The 25,617-nt window shown below is 49.9% G+C and overlaps 9 protein-coding genes across 9 annotated transcripts; 6 read left to right on the plus strand and 3 right to left on the minus strand.

Annotated features, from left to right (window-relative positions):
- Positions 1 to 378: 378 nt before the first annotated feature.
- On the minus strand, positions 379 to 2,871 carry CDV56_109399 (pentatricopeptide repeat protein; the record flags this gene model as incomplete). Its single annotated transcript, XM_026763018.1, has 1 exon — positions 379 to 2,871. One exon carries the CDS (start codon positions 2,869 to 2,871, stop codon positions 379 to 381), a length of 2,493 nt encoding a protein of 830 aa, XP_026618163.1.
- Positions 2,872 to 3,276: 405 nt separating this feature from the next.
- Positions 3,277 to 8,627, plus strand: CDV56_109421 (putative R3H domain protein; the record flags this gene model as incomplete). The annotated part of the gene is made up of 4 exons (XM_026763040.1): positions 3,277 to 3,792; positions 6,232 to 6,947; positions 7,009 to 7,149; positions 7,214 to 8,627. The coding sequence occupies 4 exons, from the start codon at positions 3,277 to 3,279 to the stop codon at positions 8,625 to 8,627; spliced, it is 2,787 nt and encodes a 928-aa protein (XP_026618164.1).
- A 746-nt stretch (positions 8,628 to 9,373) lies between these two features.
- On the minus strand, positions 9,374 to 10,094 carry CDV56_109460 (mitochondrial 54S ribosomal protein bL17m; the record flags this gene model as incomplete). The annotated part of the gene is made up of 2 exons (XM_026763079.1): positions 9,374 to 9,742; positions 9,879 to 10,094. The coding sequence occupies 2 exons, from the start codon at positions 10,092 to 10,094 to the stop codon at positions 9,374 to 9,376; spliced, it is 585 nt and encodes a 194-aa protein (XP_026618165.1).
- Positions 10,095 to 10,671: 577 nt separating this feature from the next.
- CDV56_109466 (MICOS complex subunit Mic12 family protein) lies at positions 10,672 to 11,106 on the plus strand (the record flags this gene model as incomplete). The annotated part of the gene is made up of 2 exons (XM_026763085.1): positions 10,672 to 10,692; positions 10,759 to 11,106. The coding sequence occupies 2 exons, from the start codon at positions 10,672 to 10,674 to the stop codon at positions 11,104 to 11,106; spliced, it is 369 nt and encodes a 122-aa protein (XP_026618166.1).
- Positions 11,107 to 12,925: 1,819 nt separating this feature from the next.
- rps23 (40S ribosomal protein uS12) lies at positions 12,926 to 13,553 on the plus strand (the record flags this gene model as incomplete). The annotated part of the gene is made up of 2 exons (XM_026763099.1): positions 12,926 to 13,184; positions 13,375 to 13,553. The coding sequence occupies 2 exons, from the start codon at positions 12,926 to 12,928 to the stop codon at positions 13,551 to 13,553; spliced, it is 438 nt and encodes a 145-aa protein (XP_026618167.1).
- A 2,924-nt stretch (positions 13,554 to 16,477) lies between these two features.
- On the plus strand, positions 16,478 to 18,100 carry nemA (Nem1-Spo7 phosphatase catalytic subunit NEM1; the record flags this gene model as incomplete). The annotated part of the gene is made up of 2 exons (XM_026763118.1): positions 16,478 to 17,888; positions 17,958 to 18,100. The coding sequence occupies 2 exons, from the start codon at positions 16,478 to 16,480 to the stop codon at positions 18,098 to 18,100; spliced, it is 1,554 nt and encodes a 517-aa protein (XP_026618168.1).
- Positions 18,101 to 18,844: 744 nt separating this feature from the next.
- CDV56_109510 (alanine--glyoxylate transaminase) lies at positions 18,845 to 20,099 on the minus strand (the record flags this gene model as incomplete). Its single annotated transcript, XM_026763129.1, has 2 exons — positions 18,845 to 19,916; positions 20,011 to 20,099. The coding sequence occupies 2 exons, from the start codon at positions 20,097 to 20,099 to the stop codon at positions 18,845 to 18,847; spliced, it is 1,161 nt and encodes a 386-aa protein (XP_026618169.1).
- A 1,178-nt stretch (positions 20,100 to 21,277) lies between these two features.
- CDV56_109521 (vacuolar protein sorting-associated protein 29) lies at positions 21,278 to 22,078 on the plus strand (the record flags this gene model as incomplete). Its single annotated transcript, XM_026763140.1, has 3 exons — positions 21,278 to 21,334; positions 21,478 to 21,891; positions 21,962 to 22,078. 3 exons carry the CDS (start codon positions 21,278 to 21,280, stop codon positions 22,076 to 22,078), a joined length of 588 nt encoding a protein of 195 aa, XP_026618170.1.
- A 946-nt stretch (positions 22,079 to 23,024) lies between these two features.
- Positions 23,025 to 23,958, plus strand: CDV56_109528 (polyadenylate-binding protein; the record flags this gene model as incomplete). Its single annotated transcript, XM_026763147.1, has 4 exons — positions 23,025 to 23,093; positions 23,263 to 23,519; positions 23,639 to 23,726; positions 23,800 to 23,958. 4 exons carry the CDS (start codon positions 23,025 to 23,027, stop codon positions 23,956 to 23,958), a joined length of 573 nt encoding a protein of 190 aa, XP_026618171.1.
- Positions 23,959 to 25,617: the final 1,659 nt, after the last annotated feature.

Here is a 25,617-nt window from a genome sequence, read left to right on the forward strand (position 1 = left end):
ACGCACTTTAGACCTAACGCATGGTATCAACTTCAGGTCTCAATCTTCTTTGGCGGCTAAAAATTATATGTCAGCCTTACGTCTCATGATATCAGATTCTATGGCTTTCTTGACTTGTCGGCGTTCATTCATTTCTCCCCTTGTACCGGGATATGGAATATCATGCGTAGGGAGTTTTGTCATGATTATTTCTAATGTACATACATCCGGGTGATAATTTACAAGGAAATTGTAGAAACGCTCTATATACCAATCGAAACACCCATGCTTTAGCTGTGACTCCCTGCCCTTGGTAATCATCCAGTTATCCAGAACCCGCGCTTCTGATGCAAACCATAAACAATGAGAAGAAAGACGTCAAAAGATTTAGGGGTATCTTCATAATTTGGGCTTTAGTTTCTCCCTCAGCCGTCTGAGCCCTTGATCCAAAAGCTCGTCCCTTGTCTTCTTGTCGTTTTTTGGAGGTGCGGGTTTAGAGTCGGTCAATGTGGTGAGAGAAGGCTGTGACAGCTTGTCCAACTCTTCCAGAGCCACCCACAGTCGTTCGGGATCTCGAAGATAACGAAGAGCCTTCATGTTGTAGGAGTCAATGACGTATCCCGCGTCCTCCATCGCTTTGATTGTTTTCGCAAGGTCAAAAACTCTTTGTTTGCAAGCGTAACCACTGATGATAATATTCCAGGTGACCTTATTGAATTCGACATTGTGTTCAGCCATCATCTCCTTCACTCTCTCTGCAGCGAGCGGTTGTTTGTTGAAGATAAAGCAACTCATCAAAATTGTCCATGTTCGAACAGAAGGTAAGGCATGACCACTTGCTGTTTGGTGCATCGCCCGGTTATTGTCGGTTTGGGCAGAAGTCTGCAGCATGTCTTCAACTACTCGCATAGCTGGCCGCAACCCCCGAGGATTGTCCCGAAACGCCACAAGGAACTCATTGTAAACGTGATCGCTTGCTGCTAGAGGGGCAATTGTGGGGTGGCCCTGCAGCACCAGGGAGCGAAAGTTCGTATAAAGGCGCTGAGCAATAGAGACACGCTTCCGGCAGCGTAGATATGTCGCAACCATGAGAAACAAAGCGATCGTGGTCGGCGGGGTATTGTCACCTCCCGGTGGAGGTGTGTATTCTGGCGGTAAGAGAGAGAGCTCCTTCAAAGGAGTAATATCATGTAGCTTGTTATACATCTCCAGCATGGAATAAAACACCGCATCCGGATCGTCGTCTGGATTTATATGCTTCGCGGTGAAAACGAAATGAGCATGAAAGATCTTACTTGCGATCCAAGGATTCTTCAGTAGCTCCTCGTTAGATTCGATCTCCCGAATCAAAGAACTAACGCGGTCTCGATTCCCCCGCGCAACAGCATCGTTGAGGAGGATCAAATGGGTGTAAGAGTCCGGTTCAAGGCCATGATTTTTCATATACTCCAGCATATCGAGCCCCAACTGCTCGTCACCTGTTTTGAAGGCATTGGACAAGACAATGTTCATCATGTCCCGATCTGGCCGAACACCCATTTTGAGTAATTTAGGAAGAATGTAGAAATTGCGCCCTTCCGGTCCTTCTTGAACCGAATCAAGTGTGAGAAGCTTGCAACAGTGGCGCATCACGCTCTGAGAATCCATCCCAAACTCAACCTGTTTCATTCGCCGCACGTTATCAAGAACGTCAAGTGCCTGATTGACATCCTTGAACTCAATGAATCGCCACATGAAACAAAGATGGGTCTCCGCCTTTGTATGGATCTTGCGCTCACCCACGAGTTTATAAGCATAGTAAATTGCGTCACGATCAGCACGCTTCACATAAAGTCGAACGATTTTCTGCGGCAAAAAGAGAATTGGCCAATTGCGGGGGCCCAAGGCGGTATTGAAGACAGATTGATATGTGTGCGGCCCTTTTCTCCAGTTCTTGAGCCTGTCGTAGTAAAAAGAGTCTAAGAAAAGGAAGGCATCTGCGACCATCACAAAGACAGGCCTCTCCTTGCCATGAGTGGTCACTGAGAGAAATTCTAGTGCAAGCTCTGGAGACTCTCTCAACAACCATAGGGATAGGTTATGCCAGTGAAGAGCTTTGTCCCTCTTGCTTAACGCCTCCCAAGCCTCACGGAAACTGCCTTGACTATCTGTTTTGAGTTTCTCTAGGAGGCCCAGCTCGGTGGGGTTCGGCTTCAAGTCTCTCAAGAACTCGTTTCGGATCTCTCTTTCGTAGAATTTGGACCTGTACAGATCGCTTTGAGCAAGTCTCCATGTGCGTATATTCGCCCCTTCGTGAAAGAAGGACTGAGATCGGATGCGCTTCTCCAGAGCCACAGTCTTAGGTCGGAGAACTCTTTGTCTATCCCTGGGCTGACCCCTAACCATGACCTTGGTTTTGTAGATTATAGCTGGCGCAGGACCTGACGTGAAGATACTACTCCGTCCTGGGATCGAGAGCAGGCGCTTGAAGTTTGGAAACCGGGGTCGTCGGCCCGCGAATCTTCGAGCTTGAGTAGGAGCACCTAGCTCCTGATCAGGGCAAGGAGAAGCATCCTCGAGCACTGTGGACCATTGTGACTCGATTAAATCATTCCTGGAGGGCGAAACGGGATCGGAAGTAGTATCGATGGTGGAAGTTGTAGAGGATTCTCTCCGAGGTACATTTTTCCAACAATGATCTTCCGGAGTAGTATAGGGGGTCGTCGTACGGATGATAGCGGTATCAATGGCGGGAGAGAGCTGGGCTCTCGTATTCGACGCATCATTACTGGAATATAATGCTCTCGTGCGTTGAATGCCCGTCCTTGGTTGATACCACCTGTGGTGCGGATCCCAGGATGGCAGTCCAGCGCTGAAGCGGGAACGAAGGAGACGCTGCGGACAAAATGACATTCAGGACTTCTTGATCGCGTACATTGATGAATGATTTCTGAAAGAATGCTAGCGGATCCCAGAGACGATGAGAACGGTGAAGAATGGGCGAGTGACGGTTTCATAGATCATTGCATGGATGGATCAAGCCTCAGAAAAAGCCGCCAATTTTGCTCCGACGCGGATGTGGCTAGTGACAATTGATTGTGGCGCACCCCTTCCCGATAAATCGAGTGGATGTTATCAAGACCGCAAAAAGTGATCTGTACTTGTATCAAAAACTCAGAGACCACTTCGTTTGTCGCAAACTCGCCGTAGGGCAAATTAGCGAGCTTATCACTTTTATAATCGAAGCCAGCGGTATTTTGTGATCCCCTGGAATTTTACTTTCCGTTGCTTTTCTCCTACTTCTTTCACTCTGATACCATGTCGCTGAATCACACCTCCCTTGATGCGGCGGCAACAGAACGCAAAGCTCGTCTTGCGAAGCTTGCAGCTCTGAAAAGGAAGCAACCAGAACCGGAGACACTGGTAGAGGCGCGTGCTGGAGACCACGAGCTCGAAGATGCCGCTCCCGATGTCACAAGAAAGTACCTCTCCGGACGCAATTTCGACGCAGAAACTCGAGGGCCTAAGCTGGGATTTGATCAAGCGCCAACAGAAGGTGCGAACACCCTTGAAGCGCAAGCTGCTGAGATAGCAAAGGCTACGGCGGAGCAGGCGAAGAAGGATGCGGAGGAGGATCAACCGATCGACCTATTCAAGTTGCAGCCAAAGAAGCCTAACTGGGACCTAAAACGTGACCTTGATGAAAAGATGAAAATGCTTAACGTGAGAACGGAAAATGCAATTGCGAGACTGGTTCGACAGCGCATAGAGAATGCGCAACGAGCAGCGAAGGCGCAGGGAACGACCCGCAACGAAGATGAGCGGGGAGAGGAGGTAGGCATTGAAGGAGACATGCTGGTGGAAGGAATTCATGTCCGCGAGAGGGAACAGGAAGAAGAAAGACGAGAGAGGGACGAGGATTCATGATACCCTTGAAGATTCGCAGTGGTTGATCTATGCTCTTACATGCTTCTTTATCATACAACACATTACTTTGGCGCTGCAGAGCTGGGACTCGGGACGGTCAGAAACAGGCGTTAGTGGTTATCTGCATTTGATTGCATGGATGTTAATGCAGTTATGCTCTTCTGTATTAGTATAGTACATTACTGGGGTTCAGAAGGTACGATATTTTCCAACCCGGTCGAACGGCTGAGAGAGCAAATCCCCAAACTTCCCTTTTACTCGACTTGATTTCTCCCGACTCAGCGTTCCAAGTTCATGGCCTGAGTCAGCGCCAGACGCTTACTGTAAGGACTGAGGCTTCTTTCCCTTCGCGCTGAACTGGATATAGGTCCGGTGAAGGTGTGATTGCGCGGGCCGTCCAGGCGCCTCGACCGGCTCAGGTTTTCCTTCGAGTCTCTTGTCTGATGGTGCCGTCCCTCCACTATATCTGGAGTCGCCGACCGCCTTTCTTTGGCAATTCGACTTTGATCCATACTTAGGCTTCGTGTCCGGCCCCTCCGGCTGCCGTCTTCAGAGATGTTCCTAGGTCGACCACGCTCTTCAGGGCTAGATTCCCGACGCCTTCGTCTTGTGTTTCTGTCTCGCTCCCATTCCCTCGATCGAGAGCGCTGTCGTCCACCGGAAGAATAAGAAGAGTCAGTATGGTCGGATAATGAGTCACTGTATCGTCTCTTTCTTGATTGTGGTTGAGGCGAGGACATTGACTGTGCTCGGTCTCGCTCCCTGCTTCCAGTATAAACTTCATGTCGTGGCGGCGAGACTGAATGCGATCGACTGGTGGATATCGTTGAGACGGACGACATCGAGTGGGACGACTCGGACCTACTCCGCTTCGGTGCATGATCGCGGCCATCAAATGGATCTGATTCCCCTAGCTCCCTCTTGCGACCTCGTTCCTCCCCTCGTCTTGCTAATATCTCATCGGCGACACCTCTCCTACCACCAACGTCAGCTAAGTGTTCCACACCCAATAACTCATGCGCCTACTTACGACCCTAACAGTTCGTTTGGAACATCAGTCGTCAGCTTCGGCCGCAAATTGGGGTTTCGCAATTGTTGCGTGCGCGAAGGTCGAGATGTATATGGCCGTTCCTGTGCAGATACCGTGCATTCATAACTGTAGTGTCGTATAAAAGAGTCAGCGGAAGGTAGAATAGCCACCAAAAACTATGGACTTATCTCGTTTCAAGCATTTCTGACACAGAGTACTGGCAGTCGCCTTGCTAGGGCCTCTGATGCCTGGTGCGTTCCGGTATCGATTCATCTGAAGCAAAGGGATATGCCGAGCCGGAAAAAAAAATCGAAAAAAATAATAACTGTACGAATGTGAAATATAGAATCTTAGAGATGCCGCAAGAAGTGCTCGAAAAAGTATTCAGTATCTCATCACTTAATGGACAATGCCTAATTTTTCGAATACTGCAATCGCGATTCTCCGCGGCTATTCAGGCGGACCTGCCAGACAAGTGGGCCGGGCCGACTTACATACGCGCGCGGTTAAGCGCACCACTGAAAGAGGAGACAAGCGAATGCCAACCTGATCATCGCCTGTCTCGTTCCTTCTCAGCCCAAAGGACAAAAAGAATTCACCCTATTCACCTTCCAGTACTCCCTCAACTCTCTGGAGCGCTTTATGACCCTTCATCTTTATTAGCACGGTGACCGACCTCTTTTTCACCCGCTCCGATATAGGTTGGACTGGGTTTTTCTCGATACCCGTTGGTGGGAGAAGGCCTTTCTCCCTTTGCCAAAATATTATATCAGAAAATCATGAGCCAGTCGTTTTGACCATCGTGTAAGATCAGTCGATACTCTTGGTCGTTCCTCTTTGCGCCTCTGCCCCTTCTTTCAAAAATCCCAATCATTTGCAGGGCACGGCTCATTGTGCACACAATAAAACTGACGTTGAACAGCTTTCCATATGGCGAACTTCCATTTTCAGAGATATGTCGTCATTCTTTTTGGGCTTGTGTGAAATGGGATTTTTGAGTGGCTTTTTCTCAATTCGAAATTCGGTTTCATCCTGTTGAAAACAAGCAGGACCCGCAGCATATTGAAGCAGTCCGCAACCTTTTTCCTCGAATCTTTCCTGAATCAGTACAACCGTACTCGTTCGAAACGGGCGCCGAAGGAAGATCTTCTTAAAAGAAGAAGTGGTTAGTTTGAGGATTTTAGCATGATCATGGCCTCGGAAAATTGCACAGAGGCCGAGCATCGCCTGTCTTTCGCCAAGGTATGTCCTGGTCAGGGAGGTCGAGGCGTCACAGCGTATTTGATGGACTTCTGTTTCTCTAATGATCACAATAGATAGCCGCAATGGCTCCGCCGCCGCAACCAGAAGAGCTCGTGTGTGCCGAACGAAATGATGCACAGAACACGGAAAGGCTTTCATGTCCAGACGTTCTAGCGCGAGCTGTACAGGACGTCCATATAACAGACACTAGCGACAGACAGAGCCCCAGCTTTACTTCAGAAGTTGATGAACACGGAGCGCTCAAACGAGAGGCGTCCTTTGAAGATGATCGTACACATCTCTCAACCTCCTCAACGAAACAGATGAGCTTCGATTCGAAGAGTATGGCCTCAGTTACCACTTTCGCAATGGATGAAAAAGATTCTTTGCGACCCGACGATAGTGCCAGCGTACAGGCTGTCGACGAGGAAGAGTCTCTTTCGGGACCTGCCTCGGGGGCACCGAACTCACTTACAGGATCCGAATCTGGTGTCCGCATATACAGGGATCATCCGCGAGACTTGATTAGCCAAAAATCCCGGCCAGTTCTGCAAAGTCATGGCTCTATGTTTCCCGATGGCGGCCAGCGACCGAACGAGATGATTCACCCGGACTCCGTTGCTAATAATTTTGTCTTGCCCAGTGCAGAAGGTTTCCCAGTTGTACACAGTTTGAATGGTTTTCCTCTCGAGCCGGACGAAAAACTTCTTGAGGCGATGAAATCTCCGAAGGATCGTCTACTGATTCTTCAGCTGGAGGAGAAAGTTCGCAATTTCATTCAGAATTCGAAGTAAGTGAATGGTTCTTTGATCATTGCGCTGTGCGTTTCGGCATCTAACGTTCTAACCTAGGGAGCAATCTCTGGAGCTCCCACCTTCGAATGCCTTTGGAAGACTACTCGCGCACAAATTGGGTGATTATTATCATTTAACCCATTTCGTGGATAACAACGTTACATCTGTCCGTCTTCATAGGACACCCTTTTGCCGATTGTATGCAATCCCTTGTCTCCTTGATTTTCTTTTAACAATCTGTGACTTCGTTCTGACTGTTCAGACCGACTCCGCTTTCCGTTTTACATGCTGCCACTCATAGCACCCCGCCACCAGCCGTCCCAGCCATGAAAATCATGCGCCGGAATGACGGGGATCGGCCCTCTACCGAAGGAAGCACTGCAGCAAGCTCTTCGGTGCCTTCGAAAACGGCATCGGAGGTAGGCGACAGCGGCAACGACGGCGAACGTGGTTCTTCAGCCGGGGCCACCCCTGCTAAGGACAGGATGACCTTGACGCGAGAAGAGCGAGAAGCTAAGTACCAGGAAGCAAGAGAGCGGATTTTCCGCGATTTCCCTGAGACGAAATCCTCGGATATTAGCGATCAGGGGGCGAGTATGTCACGCTCGAGCTCAACAAGTGGACGTAAGAAGACACACCGACAGAAAACTCCACATGATGACAGCTTTGAGGCCCGCTCTCAATTCAACGCCTACTATCCGGGAATGCAGTATAGCAATGGAACGGTTCCCTATAATATGGCATTGAACGATTCTTCATTTTCTAGCCAAGCCCCATACATGGTAGGACCGGGAATGTCTCCTCCGGGTTATGCTCAGGCTGCTCAAAACAGTTCCGTGTTCTCCAACCACGTCAATCTGAATTCCTTACCTCAATACTCGATACCCGTCTCGCCTCAGATGACATCCACTGGTTCATGGCAGAGCGGCGCTATACCCCAGCAATCTCCTTATTCAGGATACACATCTATGAATCAATCACCGGTGATGGTCACCCAGCAGTCGTCGGCGAAGTCATCACCTGCGCTGAACAACTACACCATCCCACAGTATACGCAGTCGCCGTCGACTTGGTCTTCATCCCCGTATCATGCGGGCTATCAGCCTACACATCGCAGCCATCCCACCGCTCATTGGCCGAATTATCCTTCGCAGCCGCCTAATCCCACGTCTTATCCCTATGCTCAATATCCTGGACAACAATCGCTAAATACAGCCATGCAAGCTCATCCGAACTCGCACCCTCTGCCAGGCAGTTTTGCAAGATCCCCATTCAATCCGCAAACACGCTCGTTCGTACCCGGTGGGACTTCCTTGGCTCGTCACCCGAGTAAGACCAGCCAACACAGCATGAACTCATATCCTACCATGCAGCCCGGTATTCAGACTCAGTGGAATGGATATCAAGACCCAAATAACAAGGCTCAAGAGGCAAGCGCGATGGGGCAATGCGTGACGCGCGGTGGCCCTCCCGGTAGCAGAGATTCCATTGCAAAATGGGGAACGCCTTCCCATTTGCCTCCGAAACCACCACCGTCCGAGATTCCCTCTGATTTCGAGTTGAAGCATCGAATCACTCCTGCACCAACGCACTCCTACAACCCCAACATACTGCCCAACTCCAAGAACGGACCCCTTGTCGTTTCAGGAGGGACAGGTCTGCCCAAGGTGAACTAAGTTCTGCCACCTTACGATTCGATTGCATCCTGGCGCATCATTCAGCCTTTGTTATCTCTGGCAGATAGTGTGTGAAATAGGCTGAGTGAATGTTTGTTCGTTCAGATAACAACGTAAAGAAGAGGAGATGATGGTCTGGCTCTAGGTACACAAATAGTTCGCTTCATACACCGGCTGTTTTGTTGTGGACGGCCTGGCTGAGAATGGCTGGTTTGCCATATTTTCAGCTATTGATAGTATTACCCATTTCACTTGCCGGCAGAAAGAAGATGAAAATACTTTCCTAGAGATATAAACTATGGGGCTGCGACATGGAAAAGAATGTCAAAATTTGAACAGGTTCACTTTGATTGTAACGACGCCTTCACGGTGTCAATAGCCAACCCTCTTTCAACTGATAGTTGATAAGTTAAGTGCTCTCTGGAATCATTGCACCATGATAGAGAAGAGAGAATGATGATATGGTTGTCATTTCTAGTAGATTACACGAGATCAATACCGAACTGAACACTTTCACGAGAATGCGGAATCAGCTCCAAATATACAGACATCCTGTCCCGGTCCATGCCAGCAAAAAGGGCATCATACGAAGCACACAAAGTATAGCTACAAATACAATAATCATCACAGACCAGTACCAAATGCGCACCAAAATCGATAGAGAGAGAAGTACCGGTGGGCCGACTAAGACCTAACAGCCTGAGGAACCCTCCTGTTGGCCATCGAAACTGGTCCGGGGACAGGGTCTATTGCTTCGATTCCACCTCCTTCTCTCCTTTATGCGTCGTAGGACCTTTCTTCTGGTCGATTTCTAACCGCTTGATCGCCTGTTCCAGTTCCTCGACACCGCCTTTCCGGAACCTTGTCACTTTGCGGACATTCAGGGTGGTTAGCTCGTTAAGAGTCTCGAGGCCCTGTGCTCGCTGTCTCGCAACGGTCCGTGCTGTCATGGCAAATCGCACGTCTTTGGGTCCGTCAACAAGCTCGAGAATGGCGCTAGGGGCTTGATCATCTTTCTTAGGCTCGACCCGCAGAACTCGTGTATAACCACCGGGACGTTCGGCGTAGCGCTCACGGAGGGGCCCAAATAGTTTCGGAAGGATTTCATGGGGTGTCTGACGATGAAGTTAGCCCCAGAAGTCTGTCAAAATCTTCGAGATCAAAGGTGAAACGAAGTCTAATGAGGCTTTCCGTCTCCCCCAAATAATTTTTTTGGCGAGAATTGAAGAAAGAGCCAGTAGGAGTACATACATAGAAAACCGACAATGCTCTTCTTCGACTAGCCTCCGTGTTCTTCTTGCCCAGGGTTATTAACTTCTCGGCCAGCCGTTGAGCCTCCTTCGCTTTGGGCCAGGTTGTTGTGATGGACTCGTGCTTGAAAAGAGATGTGACTAAGTTTCTGAGCAAGGCCTGTCGATGCGACGACTTGCGGCTGAGATGACGGTACTTAGCAGCACCACCGGCCATGGTGACAGCTGTGTTGGAGAATCGTTATGGTCCTGGTTTCGGCAGTCTCTTTTTTGTCGCTGAATCGCCCTGAATTCGAGCACAGGACGAGGTGAGTAGGGGGTAAGATCGATATTCGCGTGGGTATCAAATGGCTGCAACCGAGCTGAATAGCAATGGGACGTGTAGAGCGATGGAGACGCAGTAGTTGTACTTTTCTACGATAAGGTCGACGCTGGTCTGTGATGCCAGATGGAAAGATTCAATTCTGGAAGGCCGCAGCCAATCGGAGTCGCGCATTTGGTCCCCCATCTCGTCCGCATAGATTGCAGAGGAAATGCAAGACAGTCTATGATTCCAGAAAAGTAACCTAGCTTGATATTGCTTCTTGGTCTGCATACTTAGCTTCTAACTTGATATCTATACCTCGAACCAACGGAGATAACGACCAGGCCCCCTGTCTTGCTGTTGTGGTCACTGCCAACATCTCGGCTCCCTTGTTCCTTGAAGGCCACTGGTGGTGTGACCTTCCCCCACCTAACCTCCAGTCAACATCGGTGATTCTGTGTATTCTGACTGGGAGGACAAGAGCTACATCATGGGCTTCTTTGCTGGATTTGTAAGTGTTTAGCATTAGGCGCGACCGAAAAGACCATCAGTCTGTAGGATACTGATGAGAGCGCAGTTCAGCGGGTTTGCATTGACCACCACGGTCCTATATTTAACAATTCAAGTTCACCGAGCCAATCGCCTCGAGCAGAGTCATGTTATCCGCGAACAACTTCGAACGTTGAATTGGATTGCATCACCAATTGGCGCATATGACCGCCGTCTAGCGCCGAAGGACCAGCCGCCGCTTGACCCCGAAAGGTCGCGACTTTTACAGCCTACCTTGAAGGACTTTCTTAAGCATCGCTGGAATGAGGAGGTGGAGACACTGGCTAGAAAAGCATATGAGAGTCGGTGGGAGGACGCAAGAGATACTGCAATCGCAGGATGGAAGGCTGCGATGAGGCTTATGAAGAAGGAATAAAAGTTTGCCTATTCTGTACGATTTTTCGGTGCTGCTTCGTACAGGCAAGCAGCTAGGACCAGATACCCTTGGATTCTTCTAGGAAGCGTGATTGCATTCTATAAATCTGTTTTTTCCTATCTTGTTATACTTGGCCTATTTTCTCATACGTTAACTTGTGCATTTCGCTCCCTGTTAGACATATCTAGTAAGCATGAACCATTGTACAATACCCTAACAGGTCCGCCTGTCCCGAGCCGAGCGACGGAACTGCTACACTTCCCTGCGGCAACCTTATTGTCAATGCGCGAGTCAACCTGACTAGTGTCAATTTGCGCTCCTTCAAGATAGACTGGGCGAGAGACGATGAATCCCACGTTGTACTCGCGAAAAGGCCATCATTATCCCGTTACTGGACCGACTGCTGGTCCTGTAAGGTAGATAACCCACTGAAGACAATGGAAATATCATCCACGGAGGGTTGCTTTGACTCTCGTATTAGCTTTGTCGCTAGCGCTGAGTGAGTCTTTCAACTGGTATTCGTTGCCGGATGCGTTGTTGTGTCCATGCTCTCATTATCGCTCCAGATGTCTTTGCTCTCCCTCTCAACTGCGCGCATAGCCTGTGCCACTTCTTCAAGTTTGGCAACCACTTCCAAGACACCGTTGTTGACTCGATCGAAGTACCGATCGTTGGCCTCTCGCCTTTCTCGGGCTAAAAAAATGTCTCTTTCCGTTTCCTCGTCCATATTCCTATGAACGGAAGCTTCCTTCGGGAGTCGTTCACCGGTGGGTCCCACGTTTTGGGACTCTCGTCGCGAAGAAGATGTTCCTTTGGCCTCTAGACCCCTGGCAGCATCGACTACTTCATCCGCCTCACTGCGGGCCCAAGCTTGCGCGAGTTTCAGTTGCTTCATACGAAGATCTTCCAGTGCCTCTGAGTGTCTCTCCCCAAATACATGCTCGCTAGTCACTGCACTGAGCTCGACCTCCGATAGGGCATTCTGCATCTCCTGCCATATGGCTTCGGATCGATCGACTTCACCTTTAGATTGTGTGCGAGAAACAAATGGTGATAGGGAAGCCGCATCGAAAGAGCCCTGGGCTCGAGACGGGCGGTTGCGTTGCAAAGGGGCCGGCTGGCTTCCCCCCGGAGAAGATACAGCTGGCAGGGGCGGAGGCAGAGAGAGATTAGATGCATTATGCGAAGGGGGACCCTGAAAGAGAACGGGGGGCGGAAGACGCTGGGAGCTGATCTTCCGTAAGTTTTCCAACTTTGGAGCGGCGTCCATAATGCTGCTCTTATCCCATCAGTTGGACGTAGAGTTGCATCTTCTTCACTGATGTATTCGTTAATTGGTATTACTGTACTCCGTAGTCTGTCATAGCCTAGACAACGATGATAAGATAGCGACTCCGGATGGTTATCGCGTTATCGATAATCACCGGCCGATGTTTCTCCGCTCCGGGGCCTCGCTTAGCGGGCCGTTTAGGGCGAAGGCGCACAGCAGAACATTTTCGACCCCGACGAGACCGCCGGCAGTGAAGGAACATTCGACCTTCGACTTCCGACAACCATCCCATCAGGCCTTTTGGCGATAACTTTTGTTTTCAGTCGGTACGTATAATTTTGTTGCCTTTTTTTGGTCTTCTGGATCTTTGCAGGAAAACTTGTTTTGCGATCGAAATTGTTCTTCGACCCGCACATCCATTTCTGATAGAACCTCGATACCAACTCCCCTCGCAGTATCAGCCCACGAATCGTCCGCACAAAGAACTATCTCTAACACAAAATCTCTCATTCTCTACAGTTGACCGTCCCTCGAACATAATACGCCAAGATGGGTAAGGGAAAGCCCCGTGGTTTGAACGCCGCGCGCAAGCTCGCCAACCACCGCCGTGAGCAGCGCTGGGCCGACTTGCACTACAAGAAGCGCCTTCTCGGTACCGCTTTCAAGTCCTCCCCCTTCGGTGGTGCTTCCCACGCCAAGGGTATCGTCCTCGAAAAGGTCGGAGTTGAGGCCAAGCAGCCCAACTCTGCCATTCGGAAGTGTGTCAAGGTCCAGCTGATCAAGAACGGCAAGAAGGTCACCGCTTTCGGTGGGTAATCCTTTTTCTATTCATTATGCACATTCGATGAACTGCTCGGGATGGAAAAGAGATGGAATATATGATGGATGCCACGACAGATTGGGGAAGTCCAGAATCGGCTTTGGATCAGGAGATGTGGAAGCGAGGCAGAAAAATTATTGTGGTAAATGCTCAAATGCTGACTTGACGATCTCTACAGTCCCCAACGACGGTTGCTTGAACTTCATCGACGAGAACGACGAGGTTCTCCTTGCTGGTTTCGGTCGTAAGGGCAAGGCCAAGGGTGATATTCCCGGTGTTCGTTTCAAGGTCGTCAAGGTCTCTGGTGTCGGTCTGCTCGCTCTGTGGAAGGAGAAGAAGGAGAAGCCTCGTTCGTAAACAAGTTACAGGAAAGGAAGTGGACGATGCCGTGGGGAGATTGGTAGCCGGGAAAGGGCCCCATTCCATCGAAGCCTGGGAACATATGGTCTATGGTCTGGAAAATTATGGTTCAGGACGGATGACCCTGCAAATACATTGCAGTTACTATGATTGAGATACTCATAAAACATGGCGCCATGATTTTTTTATTTCTTTGGGAGGGCCCGGAATGTCAAATGTTCAAACAAAATCTGCCTTTCCCCTGGTTCCCCGCGATATTATGATCCGCCTCCATGCTCGTAGATCTAAACAAATGTAGTACCAGATGATCGAAATTCAATCTGACATTACGTAGCTTATTTTCCATGAAGAAAATGGGCTGGACACGCCATTACAGACCCTCGGGTTTACAGGTAGCTTTATAGATTCGTTCCTGGGGTATCGTCCGTTTCCTTTCAATCTATTCCCAACGCCTCGGATTTTCCAAGTACTTTTCATGTGATGATTGATCGTTCACTCTTTTTGACCCCATAAACCATGAGCTTTTCATTTTCCCCCTCTCAATGAACCGTTATCAGGTTTAATAAGGACCTAGAAGTTGATGTCTTCCTTGCGGTAGTGGTCTGACACGATCCGGTACAGATATGATGGCGCATGGCCGCCGCTATTGCAGGAAACGTCAAAGTCAGTTGTGCTGCTGCTTCTTCTTGTAGCAAATCCAAGGAAGTGACTTACAGGTTGGTAATGTAAAGATCAACCAATTCTGGAGGAACATAGTCGTACAGAGGGTTCTGCACATCGACTTGATCCATCAAATCGCCATCCTCATATGGGATGACCTTGCTGGCATCTCCATATTCGATCAAAGACTCAAAGTCAAATGGATACACCGGGCTGAGTTTGTATACACCGCTGACGACAACAACGGGAGTCTGGTGCACCTTAGCAGCACGAGCAATGACCCGGGTGCCGGCTGCGGCCACCAGCCCGCCGTTGGCAAGGACAGAGTGCGTGCCCAGAATGACCTTGTTGACTCGGGACATGAGAGCAAAGACGGCCGAATCCGGGATTAGAATGACCGTAATACCCAGGGCGATCAACGGCTTCTGGAATGACTCGGTGCTGAGAATTTCTTCATCGGGGGAAGTGGCACCGCTAACGGTGGTGTGCGTCGCTTCGTGATTGTTGGGGTAGGATTCAGCGTGAATCACAGTAAACTTGCGCTTTGCGGCGGCCTTGAGAAGGAACTTCTGCACGGTTGTGGAGGAGGTATGGGTGAGGATTATTTCATTCGAGTGGATGTGGTCGAGAGCATAAGCTGCGATTTGGTCGTCCACCTGGCCCAGTTCGTCGATGATCTCTCCAATTCCGTCTAGAACTTCGGCACGAATATCCCTGCTCGGAATATGTCCCAGTAATCTACCGGACGGAGACGCCGATGCGGGAGTACCGGGGAGTGATGTCTCAGGCTCAGGGTGTGAGAGCAGATTGAACATTGAAATTGGGGTGGTGGCCAGCGAAGCGAAAGGCGGCCTTGAGGACGACCGGTCAGAGCCCTCATGGCGGAGGGACAATGGATCGGACGGGTCTATTGATCAGCATTAGAGACCGAACCGATGTGAACGAGTGAACGGCGAACGGTGCTTTACCGACCTTCTGGGACCCGAGGCGTCTGAGGCTGACTTTCGGATCCAGCATCACTGAGAGTGAAATCACCATCTCTATCGTCCTCAGCTTCGTCGCGAATGAGACCAAGTACACGTCGGACGATGTTTCCAACCACCATCTCCCTTGGCTGAGCGGCCACCAATCGCCTCCCCACACTCTGAACTCGTTCAATCAGCTTAGCTGCATCTGTCGTCCTGCAAGCTGAGATGACGCGGAGAAGAAGGTAAGCGGTCGCGGTAGCGCATGACCTGGAATGACGGATCTGTCTCCGCTTGAGAAGCCTGATATAACTGTTAGAACGATCGAACCTTGCGCGAAAGGTTGTATGACGCCAGAAACGCACGATATCAGGTTGTCAATGGATGTGTCGATTGGAGTGGTCTTGAGAGACTTGAGAAAAGACGCCAGACCAGGCGTCAAAGCCGCGGAGGTAGATGGCATGTTTATGTATGGAGTATCCGGTCGAGTCTCAGTCAAGACTGCTCAAAGAATGGGTACCTCGACAATATTTCCTGTGCCTTGATAGTTCCCTGGGCAAGTCGTTAGCAGATTGAGTCACAAGGGCCGCACACGGATATTCTTAGAGGGGCACTCGAAGCAACGCATGCAAAGAGCAAAGGAATATTAGAAAGGACACGGCGCTTACTAGTGACAAGACTTGTAATGAGCCTCTGAAACCTAGAAGCTCAACAAAGAGCTGAATAGCACCAAGAGTGGAACAAGGTGGGATGCGATAGGTAACCATCCGCCTATTATTGCGAGGGAGTTTTCCGCTCGGATCTGCCGCTCGGCCCAACCAAAGTGGTATTCCTACTATGAACTCCGAACTACGACTATCTCAGGTACTCCACATCCTCGCCGTCATCTGCTGCTGTTACATCGCCGTCTCTTATCCTAATCCTCTATTCATTTCTCCCTAATCCTTTCTGATACCCTTTCTCCGCTATATTTCGGTTTTCCTTGAACACACACTCTGCTAGTTGACCCTCCAATAGGTAGTTCCCTTTATCAACTGCTTCGGCTTCTCCTCTTACTATTCCCAACTCCCCATTGCTGAGATTGGAAAAGCGAAGTGGTCCCAAAGCACGGCTCGTCGCCTGGCGCATTGAGGTGAGTACAAGTCGTATTTAGCCTTGGGTGTCTCATGTCATCCTCTTGTTGCCATGTCGTGAAGCCATAAGGTGAAAGAAAGTGTATCAAATGGTCGCTGAGTTCGCCGTCGGTGTTTTGTAGATAACTGCGCCAGCCCCGACTCCCGTGGGCCGTGTTGGAAGATGAACTCGTTGAATATCCTATCTTCTCGAGTCATTGGCCAGTCATCCAATTCGAATCGTCTCCGACAGAGGTCACGCTCGCAAGGAGAGATCACTCCCGTGGTCCCACCGGAGGATCGATCCAAGCTTCGATCTTATAGTCACGACAATCTTCATTCGCCTGATGTATTGGAGAAAAGCCACGCCAATGCGCCCGAAGTTCCAGCCGACATAGACTACTCCGAACATACCTTGACTGAGAAAACTCCTTTGATACGAAGCATTCAGAGAGATGGGCCACTTGCTACGAGGAGCACCCTGGGACTGATTGCGGAGCGTTTCTTTGACGCCATTGCGGAAACGATCAAGTTTATCTTATCAACTCTGGCTGCCCCGGGCGTATTTATAGCGCAGTGCTTCCGAGACGATGACGGACATTACTCCCCAATGGCCCCGGTACGAAAGCTGCGGCAGTCAATGGCCGGCGGTTCCGCTTCCCGTAGGTCGAGCCCAGCGAAGAAGGATGTCAAACAGACCGGTACGAGACGACGTAGTGGATCCACAAGGAAGCTGAGAAGTCATGCATCGCGAGATTCGATCGCATCGAGCACGTCCGAGTCGGAAGTTGATCGTCGGAGCATCCAGGGCCTCATGGGTACCCGGGCTCGAGCCTCGAAATCGAAAACCACAGCCTTGGAGCCGACTGGAGAAGAGGGTACCCCTCGCCGCTCCATCCGCATCAAGCTACATAATGAAGATACGCTGAAGCGACAGAGGCAGCGCCGGACGCAGAGCGCAGATCTTGGTACTACGTCGGAAACCGGTGCGGCTGGAGGAGAAGGTGCTCTGAGTCCAGACACTCTCAAATCACCAACGTCACCTTCCGTTCATAAAGTCACCAAATATCCTCATTCTCCTGTACCTCCTCGGCCGCTGATTCCAGCTCGTCTCCCTTCGTACACTGCCGCTCCTCGAAACTCGCGCATCCCTCAAAAGACCCTGGTACTGGACCTAGATGAGACTCTTATTCACTCGTTAGCCAAAGGCGGTCGCATGTCCAGCGGCCACATGGTCGAAGTCAAGCTTGCTACTCCCATGACTACTGCGCTAACGCCAGGTGGACCACCGACTACATTGGGACCGCAGCATCCCATCCTCTACTACGTTCATAAACGGCCCAACTGCGACGACTTTTTACGAAAAGTATGCAAATGGTATAAGCTGGTTATTTTCACCGCCAGCGTTCAGGAATATGCGGACCCTGTCATCGACTGGCTCGAGCAGGAACGCAAGTACTTCCAGGCACGATATTACCGCCAGCATTGCACGTTCCGGAATGGCGCATATATCAAGGACCTCAGTTCTGTGGAGCCTGACCTGAGCAAAGTGATGATTCTGGACAATAGCCCTATGAGTTACCTTTTTCACGAAGGTGCGTCGGTTCAATCCGTATCCAACGTCTGTCTTTCGTTTGTTCATGTTCTGACTTGACCGGGTCTAGATAATGCCATACCGATTGAGGGCTGGATCAATGATCCGACAGATAACGGTTTGCTCAATCTCATCCCCATGCTTGAAGCTTTGCAGTATGTGACCGATGTGCGGGCATTTCTGGCACTGCGGAGAGGGGAAGGAGAAATATAAGCTGAAACAGCAATGAAGGAAAACGACACAAGAACAAAAGGAGCAAAAAGAAAAGTATAAAGGACTTTAAAGACTCTGGCAACTGATATACTGCATTCTTACTCATGTTTCTCATTCTTCCCGTAAAGCGAGCCGATTTATATCGATGCCCATGATGAATGCCTAGCATTATTCATACCCCCCCTGCCTGTGTTGTGTTGCTTTCTTATGATTAAATTACGTCCTTGTAATGGTTGATTTGTCCTGCGTTCTCTTTTTCTACTTGTCCTGTCTGCGGTTTCACTCCTTCGCTACTGTCCATGTCGTTCAGCGTTCCGATTCAACTCTCGATGACGAGGAATACCAATAGTGGTATTTTCGTTTTTAGTACGGGCAGCAGAAGAATTCAGTTGCTGGCTCTGCGCAAGAAGACCGGACTTGATCACTTGAGGAGCCCTCGTACATACTCGAGAGTACGAATGATACTTACTTACCATAAAGGAAAAGGAACTGTTTACTGCCTTGGGTAACCTCGATCATCTTCAGAATTCGCCCTGGGTAACAGTGATCAGGGTCGATGCATTGCGCTGGAGTACTAATGCAAGGTGAATTTGATTGAAGTCTAAATGTACCAAAAGTGTCTGCATTATCTTTCCCTTTGATTCGATGTATTGATGTGTAATCTATGGTATGCACATTTATTCATGCTAGAGAGACAAAAAGGAAACCATGAGATTTGAGCAGATGTACCCTCCTCTATACAGTTCACAAGCCCTTGGCCTGCTTAGCCTCTGTGAGGGCTTCCTTGAGCGCCGCGATGGCCTTGTCAATATCGTTGCGTGCGGGGTCTGTCACACTCACACCCATGTGTCCGAATCGGATGTACCGGGTGGCAATCTCCTTGTGCAGGCCGGCTGCGAAGATGACACCGCGCTTCAACAGACCCGGAAGCACATCTGGAGGAGTCAGGCCGTCGGGCAGGTAGATGGCCGTCATGGCGTGAGCCTGGCTCTCCGGCTGGGAGGCCAATTGGCGCAGACCGAGCTCGGCAACGGCAGCCTTGACGCGGTCCGAGGTCTGGGCGTGGATAGCAAAGCGCTCGGCCATGGGGCGTGCAGTGATCTGAGACAGAGAAGTGTGCAAAGCGTGGACGAGCTGAGTGGGGGGTGTGGCGAAGTAGGAGGGCTTGTTGTTCTCGTAGTTTTGCATGATTGGCATCCAGTTGGCGATCGAGGCAAAGTACGATGAGGGAGGGGTCTTGCGGGACCTGAACCGGTCGATGGCCCGGCCGGAGAGCATCAAGATACTGAGACCGGGAGGGCAGCCGATGGCCTTCTGACTGGCGGTCAGGACTACATCCAAGTCCCACTCATCAAAGGCAATATCCTCGCATCCGACACTGCAAACCCCGTCAACAACCACCAGGGTGTCGGGGCTGACCCGGCGGACAATCTCCGTGACGCGCTTGATGTCGCTCAGCACGCCGGTCGAGGTATCAACGTGGGTAATGGTGATTATCTTGTAGGGCTTTTCCTTCAATGCTTGCTCGATCTGCTCAAAGGACGGACGGTCGCCAATAGGTGCCTTGAGCTGTGTTGCTTGAGCGCCGTATGTCTCCAAGCAGGCAGCGAAGGAATCGGCAAAGTATCCGGTGTGCAGGACGAGCGCATTTTCATCCTTCTCGATCAAGTTCGAAGCCACAACATCCCAGCCGAGTGTGCCACTGCCGGAGATGACGAAGGGCTGTGCGGAGGGGTTGGTGGACTGGAAGAGTTTCCGAACCAGGGTCAGGGTCTCTCCAAAGACCTTGACGAAGGCGGGGCTGACATGGCTTTCACTGGAAGCAGAGAGAAGGAAGTTTTAGCAGAGGTTGACAGCCAGGATAGAAATCATGTTTCCCTTCAGTTGAGGCACACTCCCGGGTAACTCACGCATAGTGGGACATGGACTGAAGGACAGCATCATCGAACTCGATGGGTCCTGGAATCAACAGGGTGGAGTGAGGGGCTTGGGACGACATTCTGGCAGCCGAGGATGTGGATTGTTTCTGGGACGTGGAAGGGGGTAGAGAGGTGCGATCAAGAGGCTTATAATCAAGATCGTCTGGCAGGAGTGAATTTCTCTCGGTCGAGAAGGGAGTGTTAAGCTCAGGCAGCGGGAGACGCTGATCCAGATGTCTGGAGATCAGGCTCAAGCGCTGCGTCGTCTGCTTGGTCGCCAGCGTTCCGATGTCGTTCGGCTCTCAACGGGAGAGCCCGCGGGGTAAAGGAGATTGGTTATGGAGGGGCTTTCACAAGCTCAAGCTCAACGACAGCCTTGGAAGGGGTTTTGGGTTCGGGGATCGCCGGGTAGGAGAACTATCTTGGCAGGTATTAGAGAGGTGTCTATTATCTGATAGATATCTACCTAGTACGGTAGGTCGAATATGAGCACAATTGAAGGGATTGAATCGCAAGTATTATATAGGAATCTTATAAGGTCCCAATCCGGTAATTGTGTGCTCTTTTTTTCACCTTAGGATTTTTAAGTGTCATAAAGAAACCTTTTCTCCTTCTACTCCGTATCGGCCGTAAAATTAATAGGGCCTTTCGACTCATCGACCGGGCGGAGCCTTCCGTCCTGCGATTACCTCCGTGATCCGTCCTGGTACGAAGTAGATAGTCTAGTCTAGATGAAGCTATTTCGACTTATGTTCATAACATGGGAGTAGAGTCTTGATGATTGGAGCGTTCAGATCCGTTGACACCTGGGATGATATTCAACAGTTTAAGAGGTAAGTTGTGAGCTTTCATTGGCACTTCAAATGGGAGTTGTATTCAATTTTAGGCACTATTCAACATTCAATGCAAAGACCACTCTCAAGGTGAGAATCTGCGCATGTATTTCCTTCGTATAAGCACATTGAATATCTGTAAATGTACCTAAGCAGAAGAATGAAACCACGCGCGGCATCAGCGCCAGGCGTCAAGGCATAAGCTTTCCCCGCGAAAGTACCTGCCTTAGGCTTACATACGTATGTACCTTAACTTAGGTAGCCCGTCTAGATCTCCAGATCCAGATTATCACCACCATCATCGATAACATCCATCCAACTTCAGCCACTCTCTCGTCTTCTCGATCTCGAGTCCCCGACATTTCTCTCTTGCTTTGGAATGGGCCGTTGAACCCTTCGAAACCTCGCAATCCCTTCAATCCAGGATGACATCCCGCCTGGTCTTGGTCATTGGTGACCTGTTTATTCCTGATAGAGCTCCGGTAAGTGGCCCCATGCCCGTCCCGTCAATGATTAAATGAACATCGCGCTTACTTGCAGTCGCTACTGGTTAGGATCTCCCAGCCAAGGTACCCACTGTCGCTTTGACTCTACCTGATCGTTGTCTTGGTTGACACAATTGCAGTTCCGGAAGCTCTTAACACCGGGGAAGATCGGTCAGATCCTATGTCTAGGCAACCTTACCGATAGGGAAACCTTTGAGTTTCTGCGCCAGGTTGCCCCCGACTTACAATTGGTCAAAGGCGATTTCGATGTCGATTCTCCCAACCTGCCCCTCTCCAAGGTGGTGACTCACGGTAGCCTCCGCATTGGCTTTACTCATGGCCATACCATCATTCCGCCGGGCGATGCCGATGCCCTGCTCATCGCGGCCCGCCAAATGGACGTAGATATCTTGCTGTGGGGAGGCACACATCGTTTCGAAGCCTTTGAGATGGAAGGCAGGTTCTTTGTGAATCCTGGAAGTGCAACAGGTGCTATGAGCACGGGTTATTGGCCAGAAGGCGAAGAACCCGTACCCAGCTTCTGTTTGATGGATGTGAGTATCTCGACCTTGCAGATACATGCACGGCCCATGCCCCTACCCGACGATTACTGATGAGGAGCAGATCCAAGGAGACGTATTGGTGTTGTATGTTTACCAGCTGAAGACGGATGCCAACGGGGTCGAGACTGTTGCGGTGGAGAAGGTTTCATTCCGCAAGAACAATATCCCATCCTCATGAGTCGACGTTTCTCTTCTTAATGCGCTTGTATATATCCCATAGAAATCCCCGATCGCGACGCCCTTGTTCCACTTCACTGTCACCTCTCTAGCGCTCCATAATCTATTCTCGCATGCTGAAGCTAGCATGAAAATACCTCAGTCAATCACACTGACATATGCTCTTTATGACTCTACATTTGCTAGTATGATTTTGCCACTGTGGATCATTACAGTCCAGAGAGCTGTCCAATATTATGATCCTGGATCACTGGAGACATGCTATGCTTCACTACAGGTGATATTGCTGAAGTATGTTCAATACTTCCTTGAGACTTGGTACATTGATGGCGATGGACTCTCTGGTAGAATATGACATCTGCACTGTGCTTTTCTGACCCAGAGATCTCTTGGAATTGACCAGAGGCCAAAAAATGGAAGCTATATGATAGAAACCAGGTGCTCTCCTGCTGAACGAGATATGTAAGAATGTTCGTGACTTAGATAAGGAGGGACCACTGATTCTGATGGCTGCATATATCCCATAATGAAGATAGTTTCCATCAGCCTCTCTCCGAACTACATGTCCACAGATTTCTATCAGCGAGGATGGCTTCGTGAAGTTCAAGGATGTTCAGATGACAAAAGCCGCTAAGCCGGAAAGAGCAGCATCGCATTAACCTAGATGCCGATCAACGAGGACATCACATTCGTTGTCTACTGCTCTGTTGATTGACAGCCGTTATTACATTTCTATTGTTGTGCGAAGACACTTTCTTTAACGGGACCAGGCTTTTCTTGTGCTCCTGAGTTTTTTTGTTCATTATTTCTGGTCGGATACTGTCTTCATCCAAATTTCGTCTCGCGGGCACTAGGCCAGACAAGCGGAACATCGTCATTGCTATCGACTTTTCCTTTGCGCGTCGTCAGAAGCGAAGGAATCAGGTCACCGCTACAAATCGATCAATATGGCTACAGAAGAGCAGGAGATCAAGGATGAGCGTCTGGAGACTCACGAGGAAGGAGGGGACGATGAGGTAAGTCGAGCTACTGGAGCTGGAGCTGGAGCTGGAGCTTGACGCCGACATCCCACTTCTACACTACCTTTCAGGTGGTTCATGTTTCCGTGGCATTGTCGCAGATTTGTGATGCATCTTGTCTTTTCAAGTCATTCCGAGAAGCTAATTCGGCCGCTCCGAAATGTAGGAAGAGATTGCGGCAATGAAGAGACGGGTAGCCGAGATGGAATCCGAAGCAGCAAAGTTGCGGGAAATGCAAGCCACCCTTGATCAACAGTCCGAGAGTCTACGCGAGGACAAAGAGGAGATCGATGCCCGGAGTATTTTTGTTGGAAATGTCGACTACGGCGCTTCCCCCGAGGAAATCCAGGCGCATTTCCAGAGCTGCGGCTCCATCAATCGCGTCACCATCCTTCTGGATAAATTCACGGGCCAACCCAAGGGGTGCGTTGTGACGATCTCTCCAGGGAAAGGATGGTGAATATCTGCTTCGCTGTCTTCTCTCTTGGATACTGACCCCTAAAATATGTAACATGGCTGCTGACTGCTGTTCCTTCCTACAGATATGCCTATGTAGAATTCGCGGAGCCTAGTCTGGTCGCCCAGGCCCTTGTTCTGAACGAGAGTGTGTTCCGTGGCCGGAACTTGAAGGTCAGTGTCTACCTCCGTACATACGGTCTTTTATGTAATCCCCCTTGCGCGTTTGGCTAACGATCATGATTAGGTTGTCCCCAAACGTACCAATCTGCCTGGTATGAGCAGCCGGGGCCGTGGACGCGGTGGCTTCCGTGGCGGCCGTGGCTTCCACCGCGGCGGGTTCCCTCCTCGTGGAGGCTATCGTGGCGGCGGTCGCGGTCGCGGACGAGGCTATGCTCCTTACTAGATGCGAGCAGACTGCTCCATGCTGTATAAAGAAGACAAACGACATCTGTTGTTGGGACGAAGTCGCCGGTGTTCAAGACTACTGAACTGCGGGATGGGGAACGCATAAGAGGCCGCAATGGTACACTGGATTTTACATGGGGGACGGAACTTGCTCTCTGGTTTCATGGTAGGAATCTCTTGGAGTTAGGGATTGGGATGCACTGTACGATAACCATCATCATACCACCATCGATGGAGGGACCTGATGGGTGGATCACCAAGATGGCTTCAATTTCTTTCTCGTTATTCTGTGATATCATCATATCGGGTTATTGTCATGATCAGCCATTCGGGTTCTATTTCAATATTGGAGTAACCAACATATTTCCATTTCTGGGGTGTTGGCTCTTCCACCGAGATTGCTATGATTCTGCTGCACAATCATCTGTGCGAATAGGTACTGAGGGTACAGCTATTGGCAGATGTCTAGATTTGCGCTGGACAGTGAGTGCTGTCACTTGTCAATCGTGGATGGGCGATGTCTGTCGGAACGATCGGGCGAACCGCATGGGTAGAGATCATGGAGTCGAGTCGGTCGACTGCCCCACTGCTGAGCAAGATCGGTGTCATGTCAAGTCATACGTAAGGAAGTTCATGTCAGGTCTAGATGCGATACATAACAGGAATTCTCATGCCAGAGGTTGGATTATAGTTGATGTTTATAAATATGCAGTGAATGGGATCAACGCGGTGAAAACTCCATGGTCTTTTTTAGCTCTTTCTTCTGGAATACACGCAGGGGTTCTTCTGGCGTGATTCAATTATCGCGACTCACGGAATAAGTACCATAAGGTAGTATTATTGCTGTTAGTAGTCAGGAGATAGGTACTAATGTAAGTACATTTGAGGTTCGACATGAGTAGATAGCCGCCGTCTTTCGGGGAGGCGATCTTCGAAGGTTCGAATGACTTTAAATAGAACTCAGCTTGCTCGAGGACGAAGCAATGATCCCATTTGAAAAGTGAAATAGAATCAAGTCATCATCATGAAGAATTTTCCAGACTAATGCTTTTGGACGCTCCTCTTTCTTTGCCACAGTTTTGTTCGGAGTACATTATTGTCTACAGACCAAATCTACTATGTAAGGATAATGCTGCTACCTAGCGACCAAGACTACCTAACTACGTATCAAGTATCTATCTATCCGTAGTTCATGAAGTATCGAAATCGAAATCGAATATCGACTATCTAGACTAACCAAGCCGACCAAGCCAGCTCCGCTCACACCCGCTCAAATCCACTGGCTCAGTTCCATCACTTCCTTTGATTCTTCCCTCGAAAGTTGAAAGCTGCACCTCCCGTCGACCCCTCGTTAAGTTTATCATTGGTTCCCAGACGCCAACGTCAGGACTGTTGTTTAGTGCTTGCTCAGCCCCAATTACTTAATACACTACCTAAGGAAGACCACCACTAGGTTCTCCGTACCGTACTGTGGAAACTGGAAAGTCATCGCAGCGGGACCCAGACAAGTTGTCCGCGCCTCCATTCCAGCCTTGGTTTCTTCTTACTCTCGCTATCGTCAAACTTTCGAACTCCTCTCCTCTGTCATCGCTTCAATAGAACCCCCAAAAAAAGAGGAACGTTGCGATTTTCGTTCCCCCTTCCCCCATCCCACTTC

The sequence above is a fragment of the Aspergillus thermomutatus genome, assembly GCF_002237265.1.
Source record: "Aspergillus thermomutatus strain HMR AF 39 chromosome Unknown NODE_12, whole genome shotgun sequence".
NCBI lineage: Eukaryota > Fungi > Ascomycota > Eurotiomycetes > Eurotiales > Aspergillaceae > Aspergillus > Aspergillus thermomutatus.